Source organism: Schistocerca gregaria, chromosome 3 (assembly GCF_023897955.1).
Source record: "Schistocerca gregaria isolate iqSchGreg1 chromosome 3, iqSchGreg1.2, whole genome shotgun sequence".
Classification (NCBI taxonomy): domain Eukaryota; kingdom Metazoa; phylum Arthropoda; class Insecta; order Orthoptera; family Acrididae; genus Schistocerca; species Schistocerca gregaria.
The window spans coordinates 337141790-337167302 of record NC_064922.1 but is presented as its reverse complement, the minus strand read 5'-3'; the positions used below and the strand labels follow the sequence as shown (position 1 = coordinate 337167302).

At 40.5% G+C, this 25513-nt stretch overlaps 1 protein-coding gene across 1 annotated transcript in view; it reads right to left on the bottom strand.

Moving 5' to 3' along the window:
* LOC126354097 (ABC transporter G family member 23-like) overlaps positions 1–25513 on the bottom strand; it is a 500698-nt gene that overhangs the window by 49190 nt on the left and 425995 nt on the right. Inside the window, exons 8-9 of the mRNA XM_050003484.1 lie at positions 18689–18782; positions 11044–11184 (exon numbers count right to left, since the gene is read on the bottom strand). Coding sequence (XP_049859441.1) covers positions 11044–11184; positions 18689–18782 — 235 coding nt within the window. The remainder of the gene's footprint in view (positions 1–11043; positions 11185–18688; positions 18783–25513) is intronic.

Sequence of the window (25513 nt, the reverse complement as noted above, 5' to 3'; positions counted from 1 at the left end):
ATTGACTGACAAAAAAAGAAGTAGAAATATGTTGGCTTCAAAGGAAATTTCTCAGCTGTCAACAATAATTTCTTGTTATATAACTAAATCAAATGGTCTTACGGAAACTGATGAATCTAAATTAAACAAAGTTAGTTAAATTAGATATCCTGAAAATTTGTGCAAAAAACATTTGAAACTGCAGAACATAACCAGTACCTTCGGATTTCTCGTGTTTTGTTTTAAGTTTTGCAAATGAATTAGAACTCTAGCACAGTGGATGAAATGCATTAAGTTCTAGGTCTGATAGAATATCATTATTTCATCTCTTGATAAGTATATTAATACCTTCTAAATGTATTGCTGATCTTAATATACAGGAATGTTATGACTGTGATACTGTCAAAAAAATTCTCTGTATCTGGAACCTCTTCAATCTTCCACAATTTTTTGTTACTGATCTCCTTCTAGTTAGCAAACTATTGCTCCCCTTCCTTTTTCCATCTATCTAACCTCCTTATGCATAATCAACCACTATAACAGCTTGAATAATTGTGTGTTGAATGAGAGACAAAGAGGGTGCATCACTGAGTGAATTACTCAGACAGGAGTACCATCATTTCGGTTGAAGTCAGACTTCTGTCAAAGCAGGTTCCTTCACTAGAAGATGACAGCTCACCACCAGTTAATATACCCTGTGTAGGGTGTGGCAGTTTAAACAAACGTTCTGGGATTAGCCCAAGTTATCAACACCAGAATGAAAACTGTAATAAATTCACCTGGGAAAGAATGAACACCTACAGATTTGCATGGAAGACTTCCTGCTTATTCATAGATTCATACACCAAGGCATAGTCTCTGGAGCTCCTTTCAGTATGAGACAGGCAAACCACAAGGATTTTTGTGAAACACTGTTGTTGCAGAGAATACATGCCAGTGTCTCTGTGGTCCACAGAGTGGACTAGGGGGGGAAAAGGGAAAAAGAAACAGAAGGGGTGTTGGTTGATAGCCCTCAGAGGGAACATAACATGACCTTTTTAGCAGATAAATCAGTTCTAGCTATCTTCAGGAACCACAGGAAAATGTATTACATTTTTGAAGATGTACTACTCTCCATTTGCTGCTGAAATCTCTGGGAGGTTGTCAAAACAAAGATAAGTTACTTTATAAGCCAATGTGTTCTTCTTTTGAAAGAATGGGCATCAGTTAACAGTTTATAAGTTGGACAAACAGTAGCAAATTCGTAACATAACAAAACTCTTCTTCACCGACTAATGGAATTGCTTTGCTCAATTGTATTTCTTGCCATGCAGTGGAGAATAACTTCGGATTTCATGTCAGACTGTGGAGGAAATATTCCCTTTTAGGAAAGCAAATTGTGAGACGATTAGATCTCAATCACATGTAGACAGACAAGTCTCTATGACTGTACTACAGTTTGTTTCTCTCACTTCTTGAAATGCCAGTCAGGACAATTTTCTAATAAGGAAGCCCTTGCACTAGGTGTGTCATCATCTAATCTAGGTGAGGTGGTTAATGGGTATAGCTTAATCAATAGAAATTAAATGAAACTAAGTAACTTCTGATCTCTGCCAACATCAACTAGCAAATAACGCAGTGTTTATCAGAGCTAATTTTTCAATAAGTAAGGTGATTTCAAACTCAGATATGTACAACATTTAAGCAGTTCCTTTTGTAGATACACACAAAACATAGTTTTCTCTGGAAGGCCTAGCTAAAATTTGCAGAGACCGTAAAGCATTTAATAATGGTTATGTGATTCTTTCTCCCTCACCTCTCTCTATTTCTTGCATTCTGCAACTCTCATCAGCCACCTCTGATAGTGAGTATATGGTATACAATAGTGTAGGTCTATGTGACCAGTCACCAGGATAAAGGTCAATATGATTATGACACAATGTATTGCTTAAATTTCAAACTAGAACAACAGCACAATGAAGATATCAATATTTGTGTAAGTGAGTACAAAGCACATAACTCGAAATACACAAAATTCCTTGAACAATAAGTGATGAAAATGTAGATTAGGGTAGGCACTTGTGTTAAATAACTGGAAAACTGAGCTTAAATTTAAATGTGCTGTAGAAACTCATCTACCAAAAAGACACAAGTATTATGAAATCAATATAGGTCTACTGTGCACTAATCCATTTGACATTAAGTTACAGCATAATTTTGTGGGGATGTACTTCCAAAATAAATAGTTACAGAGCACTCAAATTAAAAAAAAAAAGAGATCAATAAGGAATAAATGTAGAGAACCACATAGGCCAGCATTTAAAAGCTTTTAAGATATTAACACTACCTGGGATATACCTCTATGAACTCCTATGCCGGGAAAAATTCAAATATACTTCTGATACTGAAGATAAGACAACACAACCATGAAACAAGAAAATAGAGCCTCTTCCATGAAATCATACACAACACCAAGACATACAAATCAGTGTCATCATATGCATGACCAAAATTCGTACAAAAACTCTGTTCAAGTTTGAGAGGTAAACAATAATATTTTCAAAAACCTCTCAAAACATTTTTGGTTGGAAACAGTTACCATAGTATATATGATTTTTATATGCACTACAGCTTAACAGAAACTGCAATGCAGTATTGTAAGAAAAAGAGTTGTAATTAGATCTACAGGTAAATGTAGCATAAACAATGTAAACAAATTTTAAATTACTATGATGTAGTCCTAAAATAATATTGTACACAATAATATTTTTTTTAAATGGTGGTTAGTATATACTGTGTACTTACCATAGCACATAATACAATTTTACCTGATCCATACAGTGTATTTTGTCTGTGGATCTAATAAACAAATCACTGGGAGAGAGTGAAATTAATAATAGTGCCTTCAGTGAACAATTTAAGCAATTTTTTAAAATTGTATGTTTCATTCTTTGACCACACACATGGTACTGGTATCATTACCATTTTTGACTTCTTTGCAAGTCACATCAAAGGATCAGTTTAAAAAGGAAGAAAAAAGGGGAATAATAGTAAACTAAATTCTTAAGTAAATTATCTTCGATGCACAAGTGCAGGTATTTGGAGAAGAATCCCAGTAACTTGTCAAAGTGCAAAGAACAGACCAAGAGAGGCACTCAGAGTATAAATGTATTATGCTCTGATTGTTAGAACTGAAGGCTACTGATAACTCAGTAATAGTAAAAAGTTGGTAACTTTTTAATCACAAATACAAGATTAAAATATTCACAATACAAAACTGGCTCTGAGAAATTCTTTTCTCGGGGTGGAAACTAGTAAAAAATTATGGAACTACTACTGTAGGTAAACTAGACATACACTAGACATGGATTAAATGCCTGTAGCAATGATCAGTGAGTGGCAAACTGGTCACAGGTGACCACAAGTGTACACTAAATATCCAGTATGAAAGAAATGTCCCAAGTTTTCTTTCCTTTTTAGACAGATCGCCTGATGATTACTTGCTAGGAACTGGAAACCAATAATTCTATGCTGTGTCTGACCATAGGCTGAAATACACTGACAGAAATGGAAATTATTACTCCAAGGTCACCTTTGTCGAAAGCTACCAAACTGACACTCTGGGATGTCTGTGTCCATGGAAAATAATGATTAAATTTCAATAATATGTTCTCACATTTTTCAGTATTTCTGAATTTTCAAGATTTTTAAGATTGGAAAATAATGATTAAATTTCAATCTTATGTTCTCACATTTTCAATATTTCCGAATTTTCAAGTTTTAGTTACCTAGAGAGAGAACTTCTAATTCAAATGAACACTGACATGAGTACATGATCATTACTGGATGTGTGTAATCTCACGGGAACATTTCAGGTGGAGAGCACAACACAGCATGCCGAGAGGACATCCAAGTGCAGTTTATTGCCATCTTTCAGGCTGTGAGAAGGGTTCAATCATTGACATTAGGAACACCATACCAACAGGATGCACAGACATTTGGCTGTGGTCCAATTACTGCAGAATAAGTTGTGCAAAGATGAAATCAGGACAACACTAAAGGCACCAATACCCAGGGGCAATAGAGGATTGCAACCCCCCCTCCCCCCACCCTGCCCCACTCTTAAAGAAAGAATAAAATGTAGCTTAGTCAGGTGTTTTCCTTTCCAGAAGATGATTTGAAAGTAGGTATTATGTAGGTTTCTAAAAGGGTCAGAACTGTAACTTTTTTATGGCTACTTACTTTAGTCATTTGTCTTCCAAAATATTAAAAATACTCCATACACACAGGTCTGCCCCCCCCCCCCCCCAAATAACATACTACACTACAAGAGGCTCACCTGTTTCTGATGGATACACAGATGATAAAAGCTCAGATGTAGACTCATGTTACAGGTGGCTTCTCAGGACAGACCATCAGGACACCAAGCATTATTCACTGCTGACACCAGACCACCGACAACATAGGCTCTCATGTTGCTGAGTCATAATCAAGTGATAGTTTTTGTGACATTGTGTGGTGTTCAGCAGTGAGTCTTGCTGTTGGTAGCAGCATTCAGATCAACATCAACGTATCTGTAGTTGATCTGGAAAAAGCTCATGAGAAGCAGCAGAGGCTGGGATCATCATGTGGGAAGTTATTGGATATGACAACATAACTGACTTGCTAATTGTAGCAGGAATACTTAATGTTTGAGACTATGTGGCAAGAATGATGAACTCTGTTGTCATATTCTTCACAACCATGGAGACAAATGGTGTTCTGGCAGATAATGCAAGATCACACACTACAGTTCACACCTTAGATACCCTGAGGGAGTTCAAGATTCAAGAACGGATTAATAAAAAATAGAGAACAGTTAAGATGATAGTTTCAATGCCTCAGGTGTTCTATATAGTTGTCCCCTCTCTTTTCCCCCACCTCCCTCCCACTTGACTACAATGCATAGAATGTTTGTTCAACCATGTGAAACTGTCAGAGAAGTCCTCAAATGGTTCAAATGGCTCTGAGCGCTATGGGACAACATCTGAGGTCATCAGTCCCCTACAACTTAGAACTGCTTAAGCCTAACTAACTTAAGGACATCATATACACCCATGCCCAAGGCAGGATTCGAACCTGTGACCGTAGCGGTTGTGCGATTCCAGACTGAAGCGCCTAGAACCGCTCGGCCACACCAGCCAGCCGAGAAGTCCTCTTCTTGGTTGTTATTCAACTAGCAGATCACCCTGACCTGACTGAGTTATGTTGTTAAAGCGTTGACCCTTTATGTGAATATCTGCACTGTGTTGTTTTGCAATGTGTGTTCATATTAATAGCAATAAGTCATGTCACCCATGAAGAGTTTTTCCATAAAAGAATTTTCCATTTTAATCAACTCACATCAAGGGTTCACACATTTTGTTCAGGAGTCAACATGTGCAAGGCAAACTTCGCACACACCTTTCTCTTCTCCAAAGCATTCTGGAGAATGCCTTGAACATTTGATTTACAGAAGTTGCTCCATTTTGATCTGTGTCACAAAAACGTTGATGCAGTACAGATACACATCTGCCACTTAACACTGCCTTCTCACAGCTGAATGGTTGAACTGCACATATGCTGTTTATACAGTTGTTACGTCAAGCTGCCACCATAGTTACTGCACTGACATCACTTATACAACAAGAGTAAAAACAAACTCAGACCTTTTTGGGTGGACAGTGTATGGATCCTTAATTGGCATGCCATTTGCTTGATTTGTTATCCATACAGTGTGTCTGGCATATAGCATACTCCAACAAGTCATCTTCATGAAATGATACAACATGTGTTTCAGGTATGTTAACAAACTGAAATTGATGTATGGAGGCTGTGTGCTATGCCACAATGAATAGAAGAGTTTAGTCAGGCCTGTAGGTTCACATCTGATACTGACACTGATGATAGAGATCAGTTGCAGGATCAAATGAAAGTTTAATTACACAGGCCAATGATGAAAAAACTTTTTTGCTGAAAATACCTTATTCTTATGTTTTTTAGGGTGGGATATCCAAATATGATACTTAAAAAACTGTATCAGCCATCATTTCTTCACATTTTACAGTTAAATTTATAAAATTAAGCGATTTTTAAAGAATTTAACAGCTTTTATATACTAACAATAATTTAAAAAGGTGGTGTAATGAATGTAGATGATGTTGGTAGCACTTCTGAAAAACATTTGCTGGCAAAAAAAGGTCGATTCTATTTTTGTGTTAACAGATGGTGTTTTGTTTACTGTCAACCTAACCTCACTTTCCCATTTCCTGTACATGTTCTCAGTACAGTGTCTAAAAATGGTTATAAAAACTCTGCTGACAGTTTTTGTTGTATTTGTGGTGAATTTGTGATTAAAAACACCAAAAAATAGACTGTGAAAAAGGTTTATCTCTCATACTTTGGATCTAAACTTGGTGATAGAGGTAAATCTTGGGTGCTGCATCAGGTATGTTATGTGTATGTTGAAGATCTGAGAAAATGGTTCAAAAAGGAGATAAAAGCCTTTAGACTTGTGTTCCTATGATATGTAGGGAGCCAAGAAATCATTCCGATGATTGCTACTTTTGCAGTGTTGATATTACTGGTCATAATTCGAAAAACAAGAAGGTAATAATCTACTCTAACCTTCTGTCTGGCATCCGACCAGTAGGGCATGGTGTAAATTGGCCGGTTCCTGTACCACCAGTTGATTTAAATCCAATTCCAACAGAAGTATTTTCTGATCTACAATCTGATTTACATGAACCAGATGATGATGAATTCCATTGTAATACAGAAAGTCTAGAGCCTAAATTGTTTACTGCAACTGAGGGTAACAATTTGGTTACGGATCTGGGCTTAACAAAAGAAAAAGCTGAATTGCTTGGCTCTAGAGTGAAAGAAAAGAACTTATTGGCAATTGGAACCAACATATACTTGTATAGAAAGAGAGAACAGCAATTTTCCAAGTTTTTTCAACAATACGGTGATTTAGTGTACAGCTCAGAGATTCCCAGCATGATGAATGAGTTTGGCATTGAATACAAAAAGGAAGACTGGAGGTTGTTCATTGATTCTCCCAAAACTAGTTTAAATGCTGTTTTATTACACAATGGTAACATGTATGCATCTATACTTGTTGGACATTCTGTACATATGAAAGAAAGCTATGAAAACCTAGAAATAGAGCTAAATAAAATAGGCTATACTGCTCATGGTTGGATGGTATATGGTGATTTAAAAGTAACATGCATGCTCCTTGGTCAGCAAGTTGGCTTTACCAAATTTCCATGTTTCTTGTGTGAATGGGTAGATGCAGAAAGAACTGGCCTGTGAAGGAGTCTTTAAAACCTGGTGAGAAGAAAATTCTATGCAAAAACCTTGTAGATTCAAAAAACGTACTCCTACCACCTCTATATATAAAGTTAGGTGTAGCGAAACAGTTTGTAAAGGCTTTGCCTAAAGATGGACCGTGATTTAAGTATCTCTGTCAAAAGTTTCCACACCTTTCAAAAGCTAAACTAAAAGAAGGTGTCTTTGTCAGACCTGACATTAGAAAATTGATGTTAACTTTGAATCCGCAATGACGTTAAATGAGAAAGAAGCATGGGTATCATTCAAGCAAGTAGTCACAAAGTTCTTAGGACATGAAAAAGACCCAGAATATGTTTCTATTATAGCTAAAATGATAAAGAAGTTTAAAACTTTGGGATGTTTAATGAGCGTGAAAGTTCACTTTATGAACAGCCACCTTGATTACTTCTCGGACAATATGGGAGATGTTAGTGAGGAGCAAGGAGAGCGGTTTCACCAGGTCATTAAAGTGATGTAAAACCGCTACCAAGGCCGCTGGAACACCAACATGATGGGGGGACTACTGTTGGTCACTTCACCAAGAAGTTCAGCAAGCGACTCATTGTAGAAAAAGCTACACAAGAAGCTTCAAAGAGAGAAAGAGAAAGAAAATACAAACCAATTCCATCTGACGAATGAAACCTCTATAACACATATCATTGTTATGTTGTAACAAAGCATTTCATTAATGTCTCCATTTACCGTGTGGCTTAGGATTTTTACACTATATAAAAAAACATATTGCTAGAAAACAATGCGTGATACAAAAAAACTAAAGCTAGATTTGAATTCAGCTCATAAAAATCTATGAAGATCAGCTATCAAAGTAAAAAAAAAGCTTTTCAAAAAAAAATTTTCGTTGGTCTGTGTTATTTAAAACTCATTACGTGATCAGCATCTACAGAAAGTACACTCCTGGAAATGGAAAAAAGAACACATTGACACCGGTGTGTCAGACCCACCATACTTGTTCCGGACACTACGAGAGGGCTGTACAAGCAATGATCACACGCACGGCACAGCGGACACACCAGGAACCGCGGTGTTGGCCGTCAAATGGCGCTAGCTGCACAGCATTTGTGCACCGCCGCCGTCAGTGTCAGCCAGTTTGCCGTGGCATATGGAGCTCCATCGCAGTCTTTAACACTGGTAGCATGCCGCGACAGTGTGGACGTGAACCGTATGTGCAGTTGACGGACTTTGAGCGAAGGCGTATAGTGGGCATGCGGGAGGCCGGGTGGACGTACCGCCGAATTGCTCAACACGTGGGGCTTGAGGTCTCCACAGTACATCGATGTTGTCGCCAGTGGTCGGTGGAAGATGCATGTGCCCATCGACCTGGGACCGGACCGCAGCGACGCACGGATGCACGCCAAGACCGTAGGATCCTACGCAGTGCCGTAGGGGACCGCACTGCCACCTCCCAGCAAATTAGGGACACTGTTGCTCCTGGGGTATTGGCGAGGACCATTCGCAACCGTCTCCATGAAGCTGGGCTACGGTCCCGCACACACTGTTAGGCCGTCTTCCGCTCACGCCCCAACATCGTGCAGCCTGCCTCCAGTGGTGTCGCGACAGGCGTGAATGGAGGGACGAATGGAGACGTGTCGTCTTCAGCGATGAGAGTCGCTTCTGCCTTGGTGCCAATGATGGTCATATGCGTGTTTGGCACCATGCAGGTGAGCGCCACAATCAGGACTGCATACAACCGAGGCACACAGGGCCAACACCCGGCATCATGGTTTGGGGAGCGATCTCCTACACTGGCCGTACACCTCTGGTGATTGTCAAGGGGACACTGAATAGTGCACGGTACATCCAAACCGTCATCGAACCCATCGTTGTACCATTCCTAGACCGGCAAGGGAACTTGCTGTTCCAACAGGACAATGCACGTCCGCATGTATCCCGTGCCACCCAACGTGCTCTAGAAGGTGTAAGTCAACTACCCTGGCCAGCAAGATCTCCGGATCTGTCCCCCATTGAGCATGTTTGGGACTGGATGAAGCGTCGTCTCACGCGGTCTGCACGTCCAGCACGAACGCTGGTCCAACTGAGGCGCCAGGTGGAAATGGCATGGCAAGCCGTTCCACAGGACTACATCCAGCATCTCTACGATCGTCTCCATGGGAGAATAGCAGCCTGCATTGCTGCGAAAGGTGGATATACACTGTACTAGTGCCGACATTGTGCATGCCCTGTTGCCTGTGTCTATGTGGCTGTGGTTCTGTCAGTGTGATCATGTGATGTATCTGACCCCAGGAATGTGTCAATAAAGTTTCCCCTTCCTGGGACAATGAATTCACGGTGTTCTTATTTCAATTTCCAGGAGTATATGTAAATATCGGGCTGTGCTTCATGGTATGATACTTTCTATCTCTGTCAGTGTACATAACTAAAAAAAAAAGTATACGAAAGGGTCGCTGTATTCCTCTAATGCAGTATGCCTAGACTGTGAATATACACTACTTGCCATTAAAATTGCTACACCACGAAGATGTCATGCTACAGACGAGAAATTTATCCGACAGGAAGAAGATGCTGTGATATGCAAATGATTAGCTTTTCAGAGCATTCACACAAGGTTGGCGCCAGTGGCGACACCTACAACGTGCTAACATGAGGAAAGTTTCCAGCCGATTTCTCATATACAAACAGCAGTTGACCGGCGTTGCTTGGTGAAACGTTGTTGTGATGCCTCGTGTAAGGAGGAAAAAGGCGAACCATCACGTTTCCGACTTCGATAAAGGTCGGATTGTAGCCTAACACGATTGCGGTTTATCGTATCGCAACATTGAAGCTCGTGTTGGTAGAGATTCAATGACTGTTAGCAGAATGTGGAATCGGAGGGTTCAGGAGGGTAATACGGAACGCCGTGCTGGATCCCAATGGCCTCGTATCAATAGCAGTCGAGATGACAGGCATCTTATGCGCATGGCTGTAACGGATACTCAACGACGAACCTGGGTACACGAATGGAAAACATCATTTTTCGGATGAATCCAGGTTCTGTTTATAGCATCATGATGGTCGCCGTGTATTCGTCATCGCCATACTGGCATATCACCTGGTGTGATGGTATGGGGTGCCACTGGTTACACGTCTCAGTCACTTCTTGTTCGCATTGACGGCACTTTGAACAGTGGACGTTACATTTCAGATGTCTTACTATCCCTGGCTCTACCCTTCATTCTATGCCTGCGAAACCCTACATTTCAGCAGGATAATGCACGACCGCATGTTGCAGGTCCTGTACGGGCCTTTCTGGATACAGAAAATGTTCGACTGCTGCCCTGGCCAGCACATTCTCCAGATCTCTCTCCAATTGAAAACGTCTGGTCAATGGTGTCCGAGCAACTGGCTCGTCACAATACGCCAGTCACTATTCTTGATGAACTGTGGTATCGTGTTGAAGCTGCAAGGGCAGCTGTACCTGTACACGCCATCCAAGCACTGTTTGACTCAATGCGAAGACGTATCAAGGCCGTTATTACGGACAGAGGTGGTTGTTCTGGGTACTGATTTCTCAGGATCTATGCACCCAAATTGTGTGAAAATGTAATCACATGTCAGTTCTAGTGTAATATATTTGTCCAATGAATACCTTTTTATCATATGCATTTCTTCTTGGTGTAGCAATTTTAATGGCCAGTAGTGTATTAAAGTTGCAGATCAGAGTTTAGTGATTAAAAGTGTGTTACTGATTGCTACGAAATGTGCACAGTGCCTTACCAGTTGCCGGACTTCCCGTGATGTCTCCTGCTGCATGCTGAGCAGCAGGAAGACGTCCTCCAGTGTGGCGCAGCCATGGCGGGTGAGCAGCGTGTCGGGTGATGCCTCTGCCAACAGTCGGCCCTGGCGCATCAGCCCTATCTGCAAGCAGACCGAGCAAGCTGACAGTTTAACGGCGTCTGGAGACTGACTCCACTGCAGGCTGAGCATGGTTCAACAACCGGGTAATTATAATTGAAGTGCATATACTCACAGAGCTCCAGTGTGTGCTATAATTATCATAATGCAGCAAAACACGGTTGAAATCCTAATGTTTCAATGCAGATCTGAGCTACACCAGAATAAACTAGTTCCAATTTGGCCCACCAGACGCAAATCTGGCACTGTACAGCATCTTGTCAACATCTCTCCTGTTCGTATTGAACATATATTGTGTTAGCAACAGTTAATAATAAAACCAACATTATGCCTTTCTAACTTGTTTGGCATTTTCTGCTCAAGTCCAGTTCCTAATCTATTACATATGTAAACATTTCTAAACGTCTTTCTTGCATTTAAATCTCTAAATTTGCACCTACGGCCTTGCCACAGTGGCTACACCAGTTCCCGTGAGATCACCCAAGTTAAGCGCTGTCGGGCGTGGTCGGCACTTGGATGGCGACCATCCAGGCCGCCAAATGCCAAATGCCAAATGAGGAGCTACTCGACCGAATAGTAGCGGCTTTGGTCAAGAATGCCATCGTAACGACCGGGTGAGCGGTGTGCTGACCCCACGCCCCTCACATCTGCATCCTCCGCTGAGGATAACACGGCGGTCGGATGGTCCTGGTAGGCCACTCGTGGCCTGAAGACGGAGTGCTTTTACATTTGCACCTGGTGCCCAAAATTGGATGTAGCTATTTCACCTAACATAAATCTGTGCCACATTAAAGTATCAGAATATCTACCAAGTTTCGCTGGCATACTATAATTACAGCTCATACTGGAACTCTGCGAGGAGTTGCACTATAATTATAACCACCTGGTACATGAGGAACTGATAGAATATCAGTAGTTGCTTGAATCTATATCTACATCTACATCCATACTCCGCAATCCACCTGACGGTGTGTGGCGGAGACTACCTTGAGTACCTCTATCGGTTCTTCCTTCTATTCCAGTCTCCATTGTTCGTGGAAAGAAGGATTGTCGGTATGCCTGTGTGTGGGCTCTAATCTCTCTGATTTTATCCTCATGGTCTCTTCGCGAGATATACGTAGGAGGGAGCAATATACTGCTTGACTCCTTGGTGAAGGTATGTTCACGAAACTTCAACAAAAGCGCGTACTGAACTACTGAGCGTCTCTCCTGCAGACTCTTCCACTGGAGTTTATCTATCATCTCCGTAACGCTTTCATGATTACTAAATGATCCTGTAACGAAGCGCGCTGCTCTCCATTGTATCTTCTCTATCTCTTCTATCAACCCTATCTGGTACCGATCCTTGTACTGTCGCTTTTCTTCCCCAGTTTTTCTATTTCCCATTGTGGCAATTTCTTTTGTCATGGTGTGAGAGCAAAGTGTAAAACTCCTAACCTGACACAGAGACGAAATTTAATTATGTTGTGGAGGTATGATGATGTCATTATGATACTCGCAACACTTTTATTTATTTATTCTTGTATGGCTCTTTAAAGCGTTCTTACTGTGTTTTCCTTCACTTGGATTAACTGGAACACCATACTGTCAGAAAATTCCTTGTTTTATACTGTTCACTGGCAACAAAAATACACGCAATATTGGTTAAGATTTAGTCTTAATCTCAGAGTTAAAAACTTGGCGACTAAATTAAAGAGTGGCTGTGTATTTTCTTGATCATAATCCATATGAAGTGCGAACAAAAAGTATAATCTTAGATGAGGACTTACAGAAAGTACATAGGATGGTATTGGACCATTAATTTCGCTGCAAATTTGTGGACATTCAAATTTCTGCACGTGAGACCAGTTCAAATACTCTAAAGGATGTAGCGCAACGTCCTTGTAAGGATTTGTAACGTTTAATGGACGATGTCAGTAGGATTTCTACTGACACTTGGCGTATATACGATCGACCTACAAATCAGTAGAAGGGTGCCGAATACTAGCACAGAAAAGGCAAGTTTCAAGAAGTAAGGGAAATAACTGGTAAACTAATAACAGTCAGGAAAGTGCTGAAACAATGGATAACAGGTGAAATGCCGTAGTAATTTTCCTGATCATGTCGCTGTAATAGGGGGAGACTTCAACTTGTCAGGTATAGATTGGGAGCGTTATTCCATTAAAACTGGTGCCAGAGACACGGTTTCATGTGGCATTGTTCTGGGTGTCTTGTCCGAAAATAACCTTGAGCAGATAGGTAGAGAACCAACTTGTGAGGGTAGCGTCTTAGACTTCCTGGCAACAAACAGACCTGAGCTTATCGAATCAGTTAACGTAGCGGAAGGTTTCAACGATCATAAGGCTGTGACATCTATGACGACGGGTCCTACAACGCTAAGGAAGTTTGGAAGATATATTTGTTCAGCAAGGGTGACAGGATACAAATTTCAGAATATCTCAGCAGTCAGCATAAAATATTCGGTGATGACGACGAAGATGTCGAGAAAAAATTCAAAGGCATCGTTCAATATGCCAAATACGAGTATGTTCCGAGTAAGGTTTTAACTGCTGGGAAAGACACACCATAGTTTAATAGCCGTTTTAGAAAAGCGTTACGTAAACAAAGAGCACTTCATCTCAGATTCAAGAGAAGTAAAACCCTAGCTGACAAACAAAAGGTGAACGAAGTGAAAATGAGTGTAACGAGATCAATGAGAGAAGCGTTCAATGATTTTGAAAGTAAGACGTTGTCAACCGACCTGAGTATGTAAAATCAGTAAGTGGGTCAAAATCATCTATTCATTCTCTCAGCGACCACACCGGCACCGAAACGGAAGATAACAGAGAGCTGGATGCCGAACCGCACAATAACCCTGGGTTCGATATGGGTCGGCGGTGTACTGAGTGGACTTCTGTAGCCTGTTGTGGGGTTGTGAACCAGTGAGAGCTACGGCGGGGACGAAGCCTCCCCGTCGTTTCTAGGTCCCCAGTCCCATACAACACAATACAATGGCCTGCAATTGGTGGATTGCTTTTCATCCCTAACCAACTCCGTAGTCTTATCGTCTTAAGTGCGCTGACTGGTTATAAATCTAGAACCACGACTCTGAATTATCAAGAAGCTAGGGACTGCATTTATTTGATGCTTAAGAAATTAGGACCATTTAAAATAGGATCCAACTGATTTTGTGCTTCAGTGGGTCAATGTCTGTGACGTGTGGGTCCGGCACAACAGTAGTAGCACTCCACCAACAGAGATGTAGTCGATTTCACCTGATGGAAAGGCCAGTTTTTCTGGGATGCGAGGGTACAATAGTAATTGCAGAATTTTCTCAAGTCTTCTGGATTATCTGGTTGAAAATAAATGCGAGAAGAAGACTACAGAGTGAAAGAAAGAAAATAACATCTGTCTTCAGATCAATAGTTTCTTGGAAGTGATAAGCGAGAGGGATTTGAAACGTAAATTGTGTGAATATCCAACCTGTTCACCATATTTGGCGCAATAAGACTGCCTCCACTTTCCACATGTTTGAAAATTCACCCATAGAATACGTCTGGAGTCCAATGAGGAGGCAACCACAGATGGATGTTTTGCAGGTCTTCATGATAAACATTTCAGGGATGGAGTGATATATGCTCTGGAAAGAACTGGACAGAGTTTACTGACCCGAAAAGAGACTACATCGAAAACCTGTGAATTTTTGTTTTTATCGTAAAACACAATTTTTCAGAGTCAAGTTGTGTCCTAGACTCCGTAAGTTTTTCTCGAAAAATTTGCAGAACACTACTACACTTCGCAAGCTTTACTCATCACTCTTGGTTTCTATTGAGAAATGACGGGCAGTACAGAACACGATAAAAATTTGCAAGTATTGCATTACGGAAAATTCGAACCTCAACGAATGACTAACGCAACTTGAAACAGGTCTGAAGTAGTAATTGACTAGTTACAGCTAGTACTTATAAACGTACATTAACAATGCCTTCTACAGGTGTCGAACATGCACGAGTAAAACCTAAAAGGACATTCTAGAAAGCTATGTATTTCTAGGATTTTATACATGGTATACTATTACTAAAATAATAAAAACCAATCCAAATACAACTCCCAAAGTATGGACCCACAAATGAAATTGTAGACCACCAAACCAAATGGTAAAAAAAAACGGACACGGGCTGAAAATAAATGAAACGGAATAGTAAGGTAAATTCCAAAGTGTGGCAATATACTTTTATTAAGTTTTCTACATTGAGGTTCATCTTAATGTTCTATATCAGTTTTTATCCTGAACTGAATTTCACGAGCCATGGAAGACCTCAATCAGGATCTTCGGAAGGGTGTTTGAGAACATGAAGAGATATATGTTGGCACGGCTGCAGGCTGTGGATTTCGGAACAACTAAACCACAGTCTAACATAGCAGTCGCGACATTTACTGCTGAAGTTGTCACCGTTTGACAGCTGGAGCGACACTAGCGCTCCAAGCGGCGAGAAAAGAGAACGTCAGATGCGTTGTAAGCATATCCCTTTCCTACGTGATTTATGAAATATTTGAATTATTTTTTGCCTCCAAGAGTTTGTGCAATAACAGAAGACATATATGTTTCCAAAAATGATTCTATAATAAGCGCAAGTTGGGATGAAACTCATGAATCCACTGGCAAATTACAACACATTCGTGAAAAAACACTTGTGACGCTGGATAGAACTGCAGGTTACCATGTTGATACCAGAAGAATATAAACACACAAATTCACACGTAAGAAGCACACACATGCACCTCTTTGTACAAAAGGGATCGACACCCCACTTGTCGTTCCGCAGGCCTACTGTGTTTTAGTCATTGTCGCCTGTTGCCACATTGTATTATTCTAAGTGGGACAAACAGCTGCCGAGTAGTGGGAGAAATATGCTATGCGTGTAAACCCCAGGTCCTCAAAGCCAACAACAGTGTCAGAATTGCTGTCATGTGTTAAATTTGCCATTAGAGGCATTTCATGGAATGCCATATTCACTAGTTCATCAGTATCGGAGAAATGCTGTACCTTCTGCTTTAAAAGGTGGAGTATATTGTAACTTATCTCACATTTTATTTGTATGCCTTCCACATTCCTCTGTAATGTACGCACTGATGGGAGCATAAAACATTCTGACAAAACCTTTATGTCTGAGTGCTGTAATACAATAAATTTAGAGTAAACAGTTTATTTTCGTCTTTCCATCTTGCAGCACGTTTCTCCTTCAATGGCATTCCTGACTGAACAGCAAGTCAAGGCCATTTTTGTTTAAATAACGTTATCCTAGAGCCTTCAAAATTTGTATGCCCTTCTTCACTTGATCCTTCTGATACAGTTTCTGTTGCTGTCTGTGCTTAAAATGATAGGTACTTTCCTCATCCCGTAATATTTTTGCATGAAGCCTAGCGATCTGCAGATTCTGACACTTCACACGCTTTTGCAAGACACGAATAACTGCACTTAATCTAACCACTTCATCGTCAAAGCAGGTCTGTGTTGACGATTCGGATGAATCTAGCACTGATATATGGAGAGTTGAACTGCCTGCTTCTGTTTTATAGCTTTAGATGGATTACCAAGCCTTTGTGGCAGTTTCCTCTTCATCGTCAGTTGAGGTAGCTTATTCGGGATGTCAAACTGCATTCCACACAAGTTTATTATTGTCTGCATTCATGAACTTGTTGGATCGCAGTGTAGTAAACAATACATTATTATGAAGGTAAATAGCATCCTTTTTCCATGAGATCTTTTCGTCTGCTATTCACTAGCCATTTTCTGCTCCTAAAACGAAACATTAATCATTCATGCACCCGTAGAGCAAGAATTCTGACGACACAGTTTAATAACACGATGATATATACCTCTCAGGGTTCTTACGAAAATTAAAAAAGGCATGCGGTATGTTCATCTTGTTGCTGAAATGTATTGCGCTACAGATGCTCTCGTTTGTCAAAACCGTTGTACAAACCGAAATAAACAACTACAACCCGCTTTCACTTTCACGATCGCGCCGAACTCTACAGTTTTACTTACTGGCCGCTTGGCGCGCTGCTGGCGCAGTAGGTAACAAACTGAAGCCGAAGTGTCGCGACTGTTACGTTACACTGTGGCTAAACCACATAGCTGATGTAGCCTACAATTCGACCAAAGTCCATCCACGGCCTCAATTAAGCTTCATAAAGCATTAAAGGAATGTTTTATTTTCTAAGAAAACTATTACAACAACTGCTACAGATTTGGTTATATTGCACTTGCTGATCTTCCCACAAACTGAGGCATAACATGACCAGATTGGTTTCCAAAAGTATTCCGCATCTCAGTTTGCAGATGCCAGGAAGATACTTGTAACGAGCTGCGAATGAGAAAAACAGTATGTAATAATAATAATGTTGATAATGATGATGATGCGAATGATGTTGACAACGACGACGATGACGTAGATGATGATATGAAATATGTTCACACAAAGTGTATACTGCACAAAAAGGATTAAAAAAAAACACAACACAGTATGAAGCAAATACTCAAATTGTACGGAATTCGGTAGATGCAATGTATATGTACAGAGAAACATATGATTACAGTTTGAGGAAAAAGATATGATTCATTCAAGAGAAAGAGCTTTACAAATTGAGCAAGTTATTAACGCATTGTTCCACCTCTGGCCCTTATGCAGGCTGTTGTTTGGCCCGGCATTGATTGACAGGATTGTTGGATGTCATCCTGAGGAATATCGTGCCAGATTCTGTCCAACTGACGCGTTAGAGTGTAAAATTCCCGAGCTGGTTGGAAGGCCCTGCCCGTAATGCTCCAAAAGTTCTCAGGTGGGGAGAGATCCGGTCACCTTAATGGTCGAGTTAGGGCTTGGAAAGGACGCCCCGTTTTGTTGCCCTTCATGGGAAGCCATCCTGGGCTTACATTTCAGCAAGATAATGCCCGTCCACACAGGTCGAGGGTTTCTAATGCTTGTCTTCATGCTTGATAAACCCTACTTTGGCCAGCAGGTACCTTTCACCAGTTGAAAACGTTTGCAGCTTTACAGGCAGAGCTCTCCAAGCAACTGGGTATTTTTGCGATGTAACGTGACAGTTCGACAGAATTAGGAACACTATCCTTCAGAAGGACATCTAACAACTCTATCGATCAATCCAAAGCTGAATAAATGATCACATAAAGGCCAGAGATGGACCAGAGTGTTACTGACTTCCTTAATTTGTGAAGCTATTTCTCTTGAATAAATAATTAATTTTTCTGAAATTGTACTCAACTGTTTGTCTGTACATGTACATCACATATATCGATTTCTGTCCTATTCGGATAATTTTTTCCATATAGTGTATTACCAGTAGTTGAGACAGGTCTCATGTTACAGTGTTAAAGACTGTTACAAGGTAGTGTAAAAGTAACCAAGATGCGGCAGCCATAAAAACCAAGGCTGCTGGGAAATTAATGTTTGAAATGTTTTATTTATTTATTGGTGCTCTTATTTTACTTGGCAGAACAACTTACTCTGTGAGCCTGGCGTGCCTCATCGATGTAGTGGGTTGTTATAATTATGGTCACTTTCTTGGCGGCTGTTATCTCCACCAGGTGATCCCAAATACTGGAAAAAAAGTAAAGGGTGGAATTATTACAGAAGGAGTTTCAGTTACGAAAGTCATAAAGAAAGTAAGCTACAGACGCAAAGATAATATAGTTAGAAGATTGTGTCTGTATTGCTAACCCGCTATACCAGAACGCAACTCGATTGCAGGTTGCTTTCAGTACTTCTCGTGATCATTGGATGCATTTAAAGATTTAAAATGCTGTCATAATCTATTCATTAAGAGGTAGTATAATCTTGAGTTAAACCGCGTGCTTGTCTTGTGTCAGCTTTAACCGACGGCGTGCCAATAGCTGGACTACATTCATCCAGTACTTGAAAAGAGAACACTTAGAGACTTCCAACGAAGTTTACACATAATTTCAAACCATTACGAAACTTTTTCTAGCTGACATCCCCCCCTCCCTTCCCCTGCAAAATGAAGGAAGGAAAGTAGTTTATCACTTACTACATTTTCACTCTTCATGCAGTCAAACTTTAGCGTCGGGGATGACGTTTTAATTAAAACTTCTGTATTATTAACTGTATTTGCAACACAATTTGCAGACAGTTTCCACGTATATCACTGAACGTACCTGCAATATTATGTCACTGTGCGATGCATAATTCAGGAGATATGTCGTCATAAACAATTAGATGCGTGAAAAATTAGCTTTTACTTAAAGTCTAGCGCAAATTACCAAGATTATATTCATCCAATGTTTCATAATGAGAACATTAGCGACTTCCAACAAACTTAAACAGTAAATTGAAACTTTATCTGCGCTTTTCGTCGCTTACGTGCTCAACGTCAAATGTTTACCACAATAACTCATGTTTAAAGTTATCAGATGTTTGAAACTGTCCTATACATGGAATTCGATTGTTCAGTTAATCGGTGTTTACTGGTTGGAACTTACTCAGCAGTTGTTGACTTGGATTAGTATTATGTGGTTTCAAACAAACGGAAATGACTTGGAGGTATCACATACTATTCATGACCAGACTCTAAATTAATCACTACGTGTAATGTTCGTCAGAGGTTAGCTGGATAACTAACAAGTGAAAACTGAGTGAACATACTGATTAATTAAACATGAAGGTCTACAATGATTAATTTAACAAGAATGTCAACTCCGCATGTTTTGTGCTTATAAATAAGTATGTCTCCGTGTTTTGACATCAGTCAGGGTTGCAGTTTTTAAGAATTATGTTCAAAGGGAAATGCACGTAAAGAAAACAAAGTATTTTCTCAGTAAACGCAGCATATCTCGCAGAGGTCTCTTTAAAGACTTGGGACTTTATACAACCATTTCATAGCACATTTAATTCTTGAAATACAATAGAAAATCTGTTCCAACTGTGTTCTAACACACACAGTCGCACTACAGAAACGAAAAATATTTGTAATTTAGACTTCTTTTACGAGGCTGTAATTAGAGTGGAGATTTTTTTTTCTGTAGGAGACACAAAGCAAAAAATTGTGCACCCCTTTAATCCCCCACAAAATTAGAAACACGTTTGAGCAAACAGGCCTTCCGGAAATTATCAGATTATATGCATTCAAGAACTGAAGGTCCCTGTTTTCTGGATAACAAATATATACCAATGTTCAGCGTAAATACGCCTTTGTTGGTTCATACAGGGTGTAACGAGTAAAGTGTGGATGTTTCTGTTGGTGACTGAGGACAGTGTGCAACATAACTTCAGTATTTACGTCATTTGCAGACTAATAATTACAGCCATTACAAGTCATATTTTTTAAGCTGGTTAGTACCTACAAGCACATGTGGCCACAGCCGGTCATTAATACTTCTTTATTCCTGGGCAGCAGATCAGGTGTTGAAAAGTGGACATATTTTCTCTCTGTGTATTTGCGGATCCGTTTTGATGTTTGGAGACCTATATTTGAAATTTCTTTTTACATTTCTTTTCCAGTACATTTTTTGATTACCCTTTCCTTAATATTTTCATATTTTCTCTAAAAACATTGATTATTTCATGTAGATCATGTGTTGACATGTGGACGCAAAGCCGTTAACCTATACTGACAGGCGTAGTCCACTTAGTGGTGCAATACGACCATGCAGAAAACATCAGGGTGTAAGGTTTGTGACGTGTTTGTGGAAGGCTGTTCGACACAGGGCAAAAAAAAAAAAAAAACCGACTGACTGATGTGCGTATATATTAGTAAATGACCATTACACCCTGTATATATGTTTATGTATATACAGGGTGGTCCATTGACAGTGACACATTAGAACAACCGAAATAAAATGTTCAAACGTACCTACGTTCTGTATTTTAATTTGAAAAACCTACCTGTTACCAACTGTTCGTCTAAAATTGTGAGCCATGTGTTTGTGAGTATTACAGCACCATCTATCACAAAGCGTGAAAAGTGGTCCAACTAAAACATTCATATTTCTTTATGTACTACACGAATATGTAATAAAAAAGGGGGTTCGTATTTTAAAAAAGGCAGTTGATATCCGCTTAACCAATGGCAGCGCCATCTAGCGGGCCAAACATAGCACCATCTGTTTTCCCCCATCAAGCTAGACGAGTTTCGAATAAAATATTCTCGGACTTCTTGCCGCGTCAAATCTTGGTAAAACCTCGAGCTTTCGACGATATTCACCACCATCTTCGTCGTCAGGAAACTGACTGGCTAAACAGCAGCTGTGGTGGACCTTATGTAGCCCCAGGACGGCTTGTGATTGGACAGCTCCTGATTGGACGGCGAATATGTCACGGTGTCGCAGATGTTGTCGACGCCTGGACTGGTGGCGCCATCGCTCCCGGAGTATCGAAGACCCGCGGCGAATCTCTCTGACGCTTCTCCATATCGAGCGCTCGCTTCCATGCACCACTAAGATTGTAACCATTGTCACGATTAAAATTGTTGTCGCACATTCTAATTTCTATCGCCTCTTTAATTACCGAGTCCCAGTATGTGGAGGCCTGAGGCAGAACTTTTGTTTCACCAAACAAACTTTTATGTTTCCTAGTGAGGCTATGCTCCGCAATTGCCGATTTTTCCAGCTCCCTGTTTTTAATGTGACGTTGATGTTCTGTACAGCGATCGGAAATGGTCCGGACTGACTGACCAATGTAACTACTTCCACATTCACAAGGAATTTTGTAAATACCAGGAATCCTGAGACCGAGGCACTCCTTCATAGGACGCAACATCCCCTTGATTTTCCTTGGAGGTCGAAAGATTGGTCTTAAACCTCGTCTACGAAGGATCCTGCCTATTTTACTGGAAATAGAACCGAAGAAAGGAAGAAACACGCTAGGTTGTTCATCATGCGAATAATCATTATTTTCACGTTTCTTTCTCTTGTAGAACGCTGACTTTACATCCCGTGAACCATAGCCGTTCCTACGAAACACGTATTTAAGGTAATTAATTTCAGAATTTAAATGGTCTTTGTCAGACACAGTTCTTGCTCTATATATCAATGTAGTTAGAACGGCTTTCTTCTGAGCTGGATGATGGAAACTCTTAGCGTCGAGATATAGATCTGTGTGCGTTGGTTGGCGGTGCACAGAGTGGCCAAGCCGCCCATCTGCTTTTCTTTGCACCAGTACATCTAGAAACGGCAGTTTTCCCTCTCTCTCTATCTCGGCAGTGAACTGAATATTCGGGTGCACACCATTCATATGTTCCAGAAAATTCTCGAGGGCTCCTGCGCCATGCGGCCAAACCAAAAACGTATCATCCACATAACGATAAAAAATAGATGGACGGTGTGGAGCCGAATTTAGTGCACGTTTCTCTAATTGTTCCATGAAATAGTTAGCCAATACAGGGGATAACTGAGAACCCATGGCCATTCCATCCCTCATTTCATAAAATTTCCCGCCATACAGAAAGTAGGTGGTCGTCATGACATGTCGAAGCAACTGTACAGTTTGCGGAGGAAAGTGTTCTGTCAGAAATTGCAATGTGTCCTCAATAGGAACCTTGGTAAAAAGCGAGACCACATCTAGGCTAACTAAAATATCATTTGGACCAACTCTGATCTGTTTGATTTTCTCAATAAACATTTGAGAGTTTTTGATGTGGTGTTCACAACGGCCAACTATGGGAGTCATTAAATTAGCCAAGAATTTTGCTAGCCTGTATGTAGAAGATCCAATGGCGCTAATGATGGGTCTTAAAGGGACATTATCTTTATGGATCTTAGGTAATCCGTAAAGCCTTGGAGGCCTAGGGGCTCGAACTTAAAGATTTTTTATGACATCTTCTGGAAGACCAGAATTTTTCAACAGCTCCGTTGATTTTCTGCTATATGATAGAGTTGGGTCCCGTTTCAAACATTTATAAGTACTATCCTCCAATAAAGATGCTATTTTGATATGATAATCTTTAGCATCAAGAACCACTGCGGCCTTACCCTTATCTGCTGGCAGAACAACAAGATCTTCATCCCTCTGTAACGCACGGAGACCCTCTCTTTCTTCTCTGCTAATATTAGATTTGAGAGGCTTGGCTGAGGGTAAAATGCGACTGGTGGTAAGTCTTACCTCGTCGGCGTCGTCCTGTGAAAGATGTCGAACAGCCTGTTCCACTCCACTAATAAAATCCTCGATAGGAACAGTGTGTGGTGTAGGAGCAAAAGTCAGTTCTTTATTAATGGCCGAAATAGTTCCTTCGTCCAAATTCTTGCTTGACAAGTTGACGACAGTGCATGCTGGTTCATGAGATGAACCCAATCTTTCCGTGCCTGCAAGCCGCTCAAATTTCTTAGTTTGTTTAGCCGTTGTATTGCTATAATGAGCTCTTTGATGAGCTGCCGTCGACATATCGACCCACTCCCAACGAGTTTCGTTCATTGCAGTTTTTTCGTTTGACGCTTATTTCTTGAGATATTCGGCCCGGTTATGATCAAATGGTTCAAAGGCTCCGAGCACTATGGGACTCTGAGGTCATCAGTCCCCTAGAACTACTTAAACCCAACAAACCTAAGGACATCACACACATCCATGCCCGAGGTAGGATTCGAACCTATGGCCGTAGCGGTCACGCGGTTCCAGACCGAAGCGCCTAGAACCGCACGGACACTCCGGTCTAGATCAATGGACTACCCTATATATATATATATATATATATATATATATATATATATATATATATATACGGGTAACAAATTATTTTACTGTAAAAAATAATTTCTTAATGTTCAATACTATTAACACACACACACACATATATATATATATATATATATATATATTTACAGTAAAATAATTTGTTACCCAGAATAATTCAGTTTGCATTAGAAATTAATTTTGTCATATATTAGATTCTTGACATCACTTACCCAGTGGCCAAAAATATTTATGGATAAACACCTTACTCCTTTCATTGGCACACTAAGCAGGGTGAGGGACAGTGCACGTCATTTTTCCCTTTAGTATAATATTTATGTACGTTAATATTGTTTTTGATTGACTGTTGGCAACAAGCTTCATCGGGTAGGGTTGTTGTTACCCAGATCACGCAAGAGGAAGCTGTTGGTATCTATACGACTACCCTGCTCGGTACCAGTTGCAGGCTGCCTCTCTAATGTAACTCGGGGGAACCTATTACTCAAAATAAAAAATTGACTGAAACAGAAAATTCGTGACGTTTGGAAAATTTCGTAAGATATTCTAAGACTTCAAGCGATTCCATTATAACATGGACAAATTTATGCCATTACTCTGTGTTCATCGCAACTGTCCCGTCCTGAAACTATAACATAAAACTCATATGGTACTCAGATAACTTAAGGGAATGCAGCCGGGCGACGTCTTCGACAACCACCGATATTTCGACTTGTGCATATCCTGTCATTTTCAAGACAAAACTGCAGCAAGTAAGCACTGTGAAAGGGAATTTAAAACCTCGGTTTGCAGAGTAAATCCGTTAAAACACACACACACACACACACACACACACACACACACACACACACACACACACTGTAAGCACTAGCGCCGCCACACAACGAAAGTCGGCCAACGCCAGAAGTTACAGATAGAGAATATTAATAACAAAGAGATGAGGTAGCGTTGACTCTGACCCTCTGTTGTTTTACCAGGAGAGTGTAGGACTCCAAGCAGAATTTAAGCAAAATCCTTGCTAATTAAACCTCAACGGTTTCCCTAATAACACTATCCCAATAGCTGGAAGTGCATGCCAAGATCTCTGTGTTGTTATACTCTGTAGGATGACCGGTAGCAGGGTAGTGTTCTGCGATAGCAGATTTGCTTTGTTGTTGTTAGCGTGTGTGACGCTTATGCTCAATACACTGGTCCTCCGCTCTCCTGATGGTGCGACCAATATATGACATGCATTGGTGCCTTGAAAATGAGAAGGTGTGCCACTGTAGAAATATCGGCGGTTCTCGGAGTCCTGGCTACATTTCTGTAGGTTACTTTTTAAAACGCAACAGTGCGTAGCAGTTAATAGCAAATACTCATCTTCGTTTCTCGGCGATATCCGATGCTGCAGTGGCTGTAAAAGTATTTGCGATTATCTTCTCCACCAAAATTTGCTGTGACTTGCTGAGTTCTTGACAGTGTCGCTAATGATTTGGTAGCACCAAGAGAAATTCCAAGAAATTGGGTTGACATTGCGTTTCTCTTTCCGAATTACATGTTTAATGAGTAATACGGTTACAGAACTATAACAAAACTGGCTCAAAAACACTGTGAGGAAAATTGAGATCCTGATGGCTGATTCGCCACTGCTTATG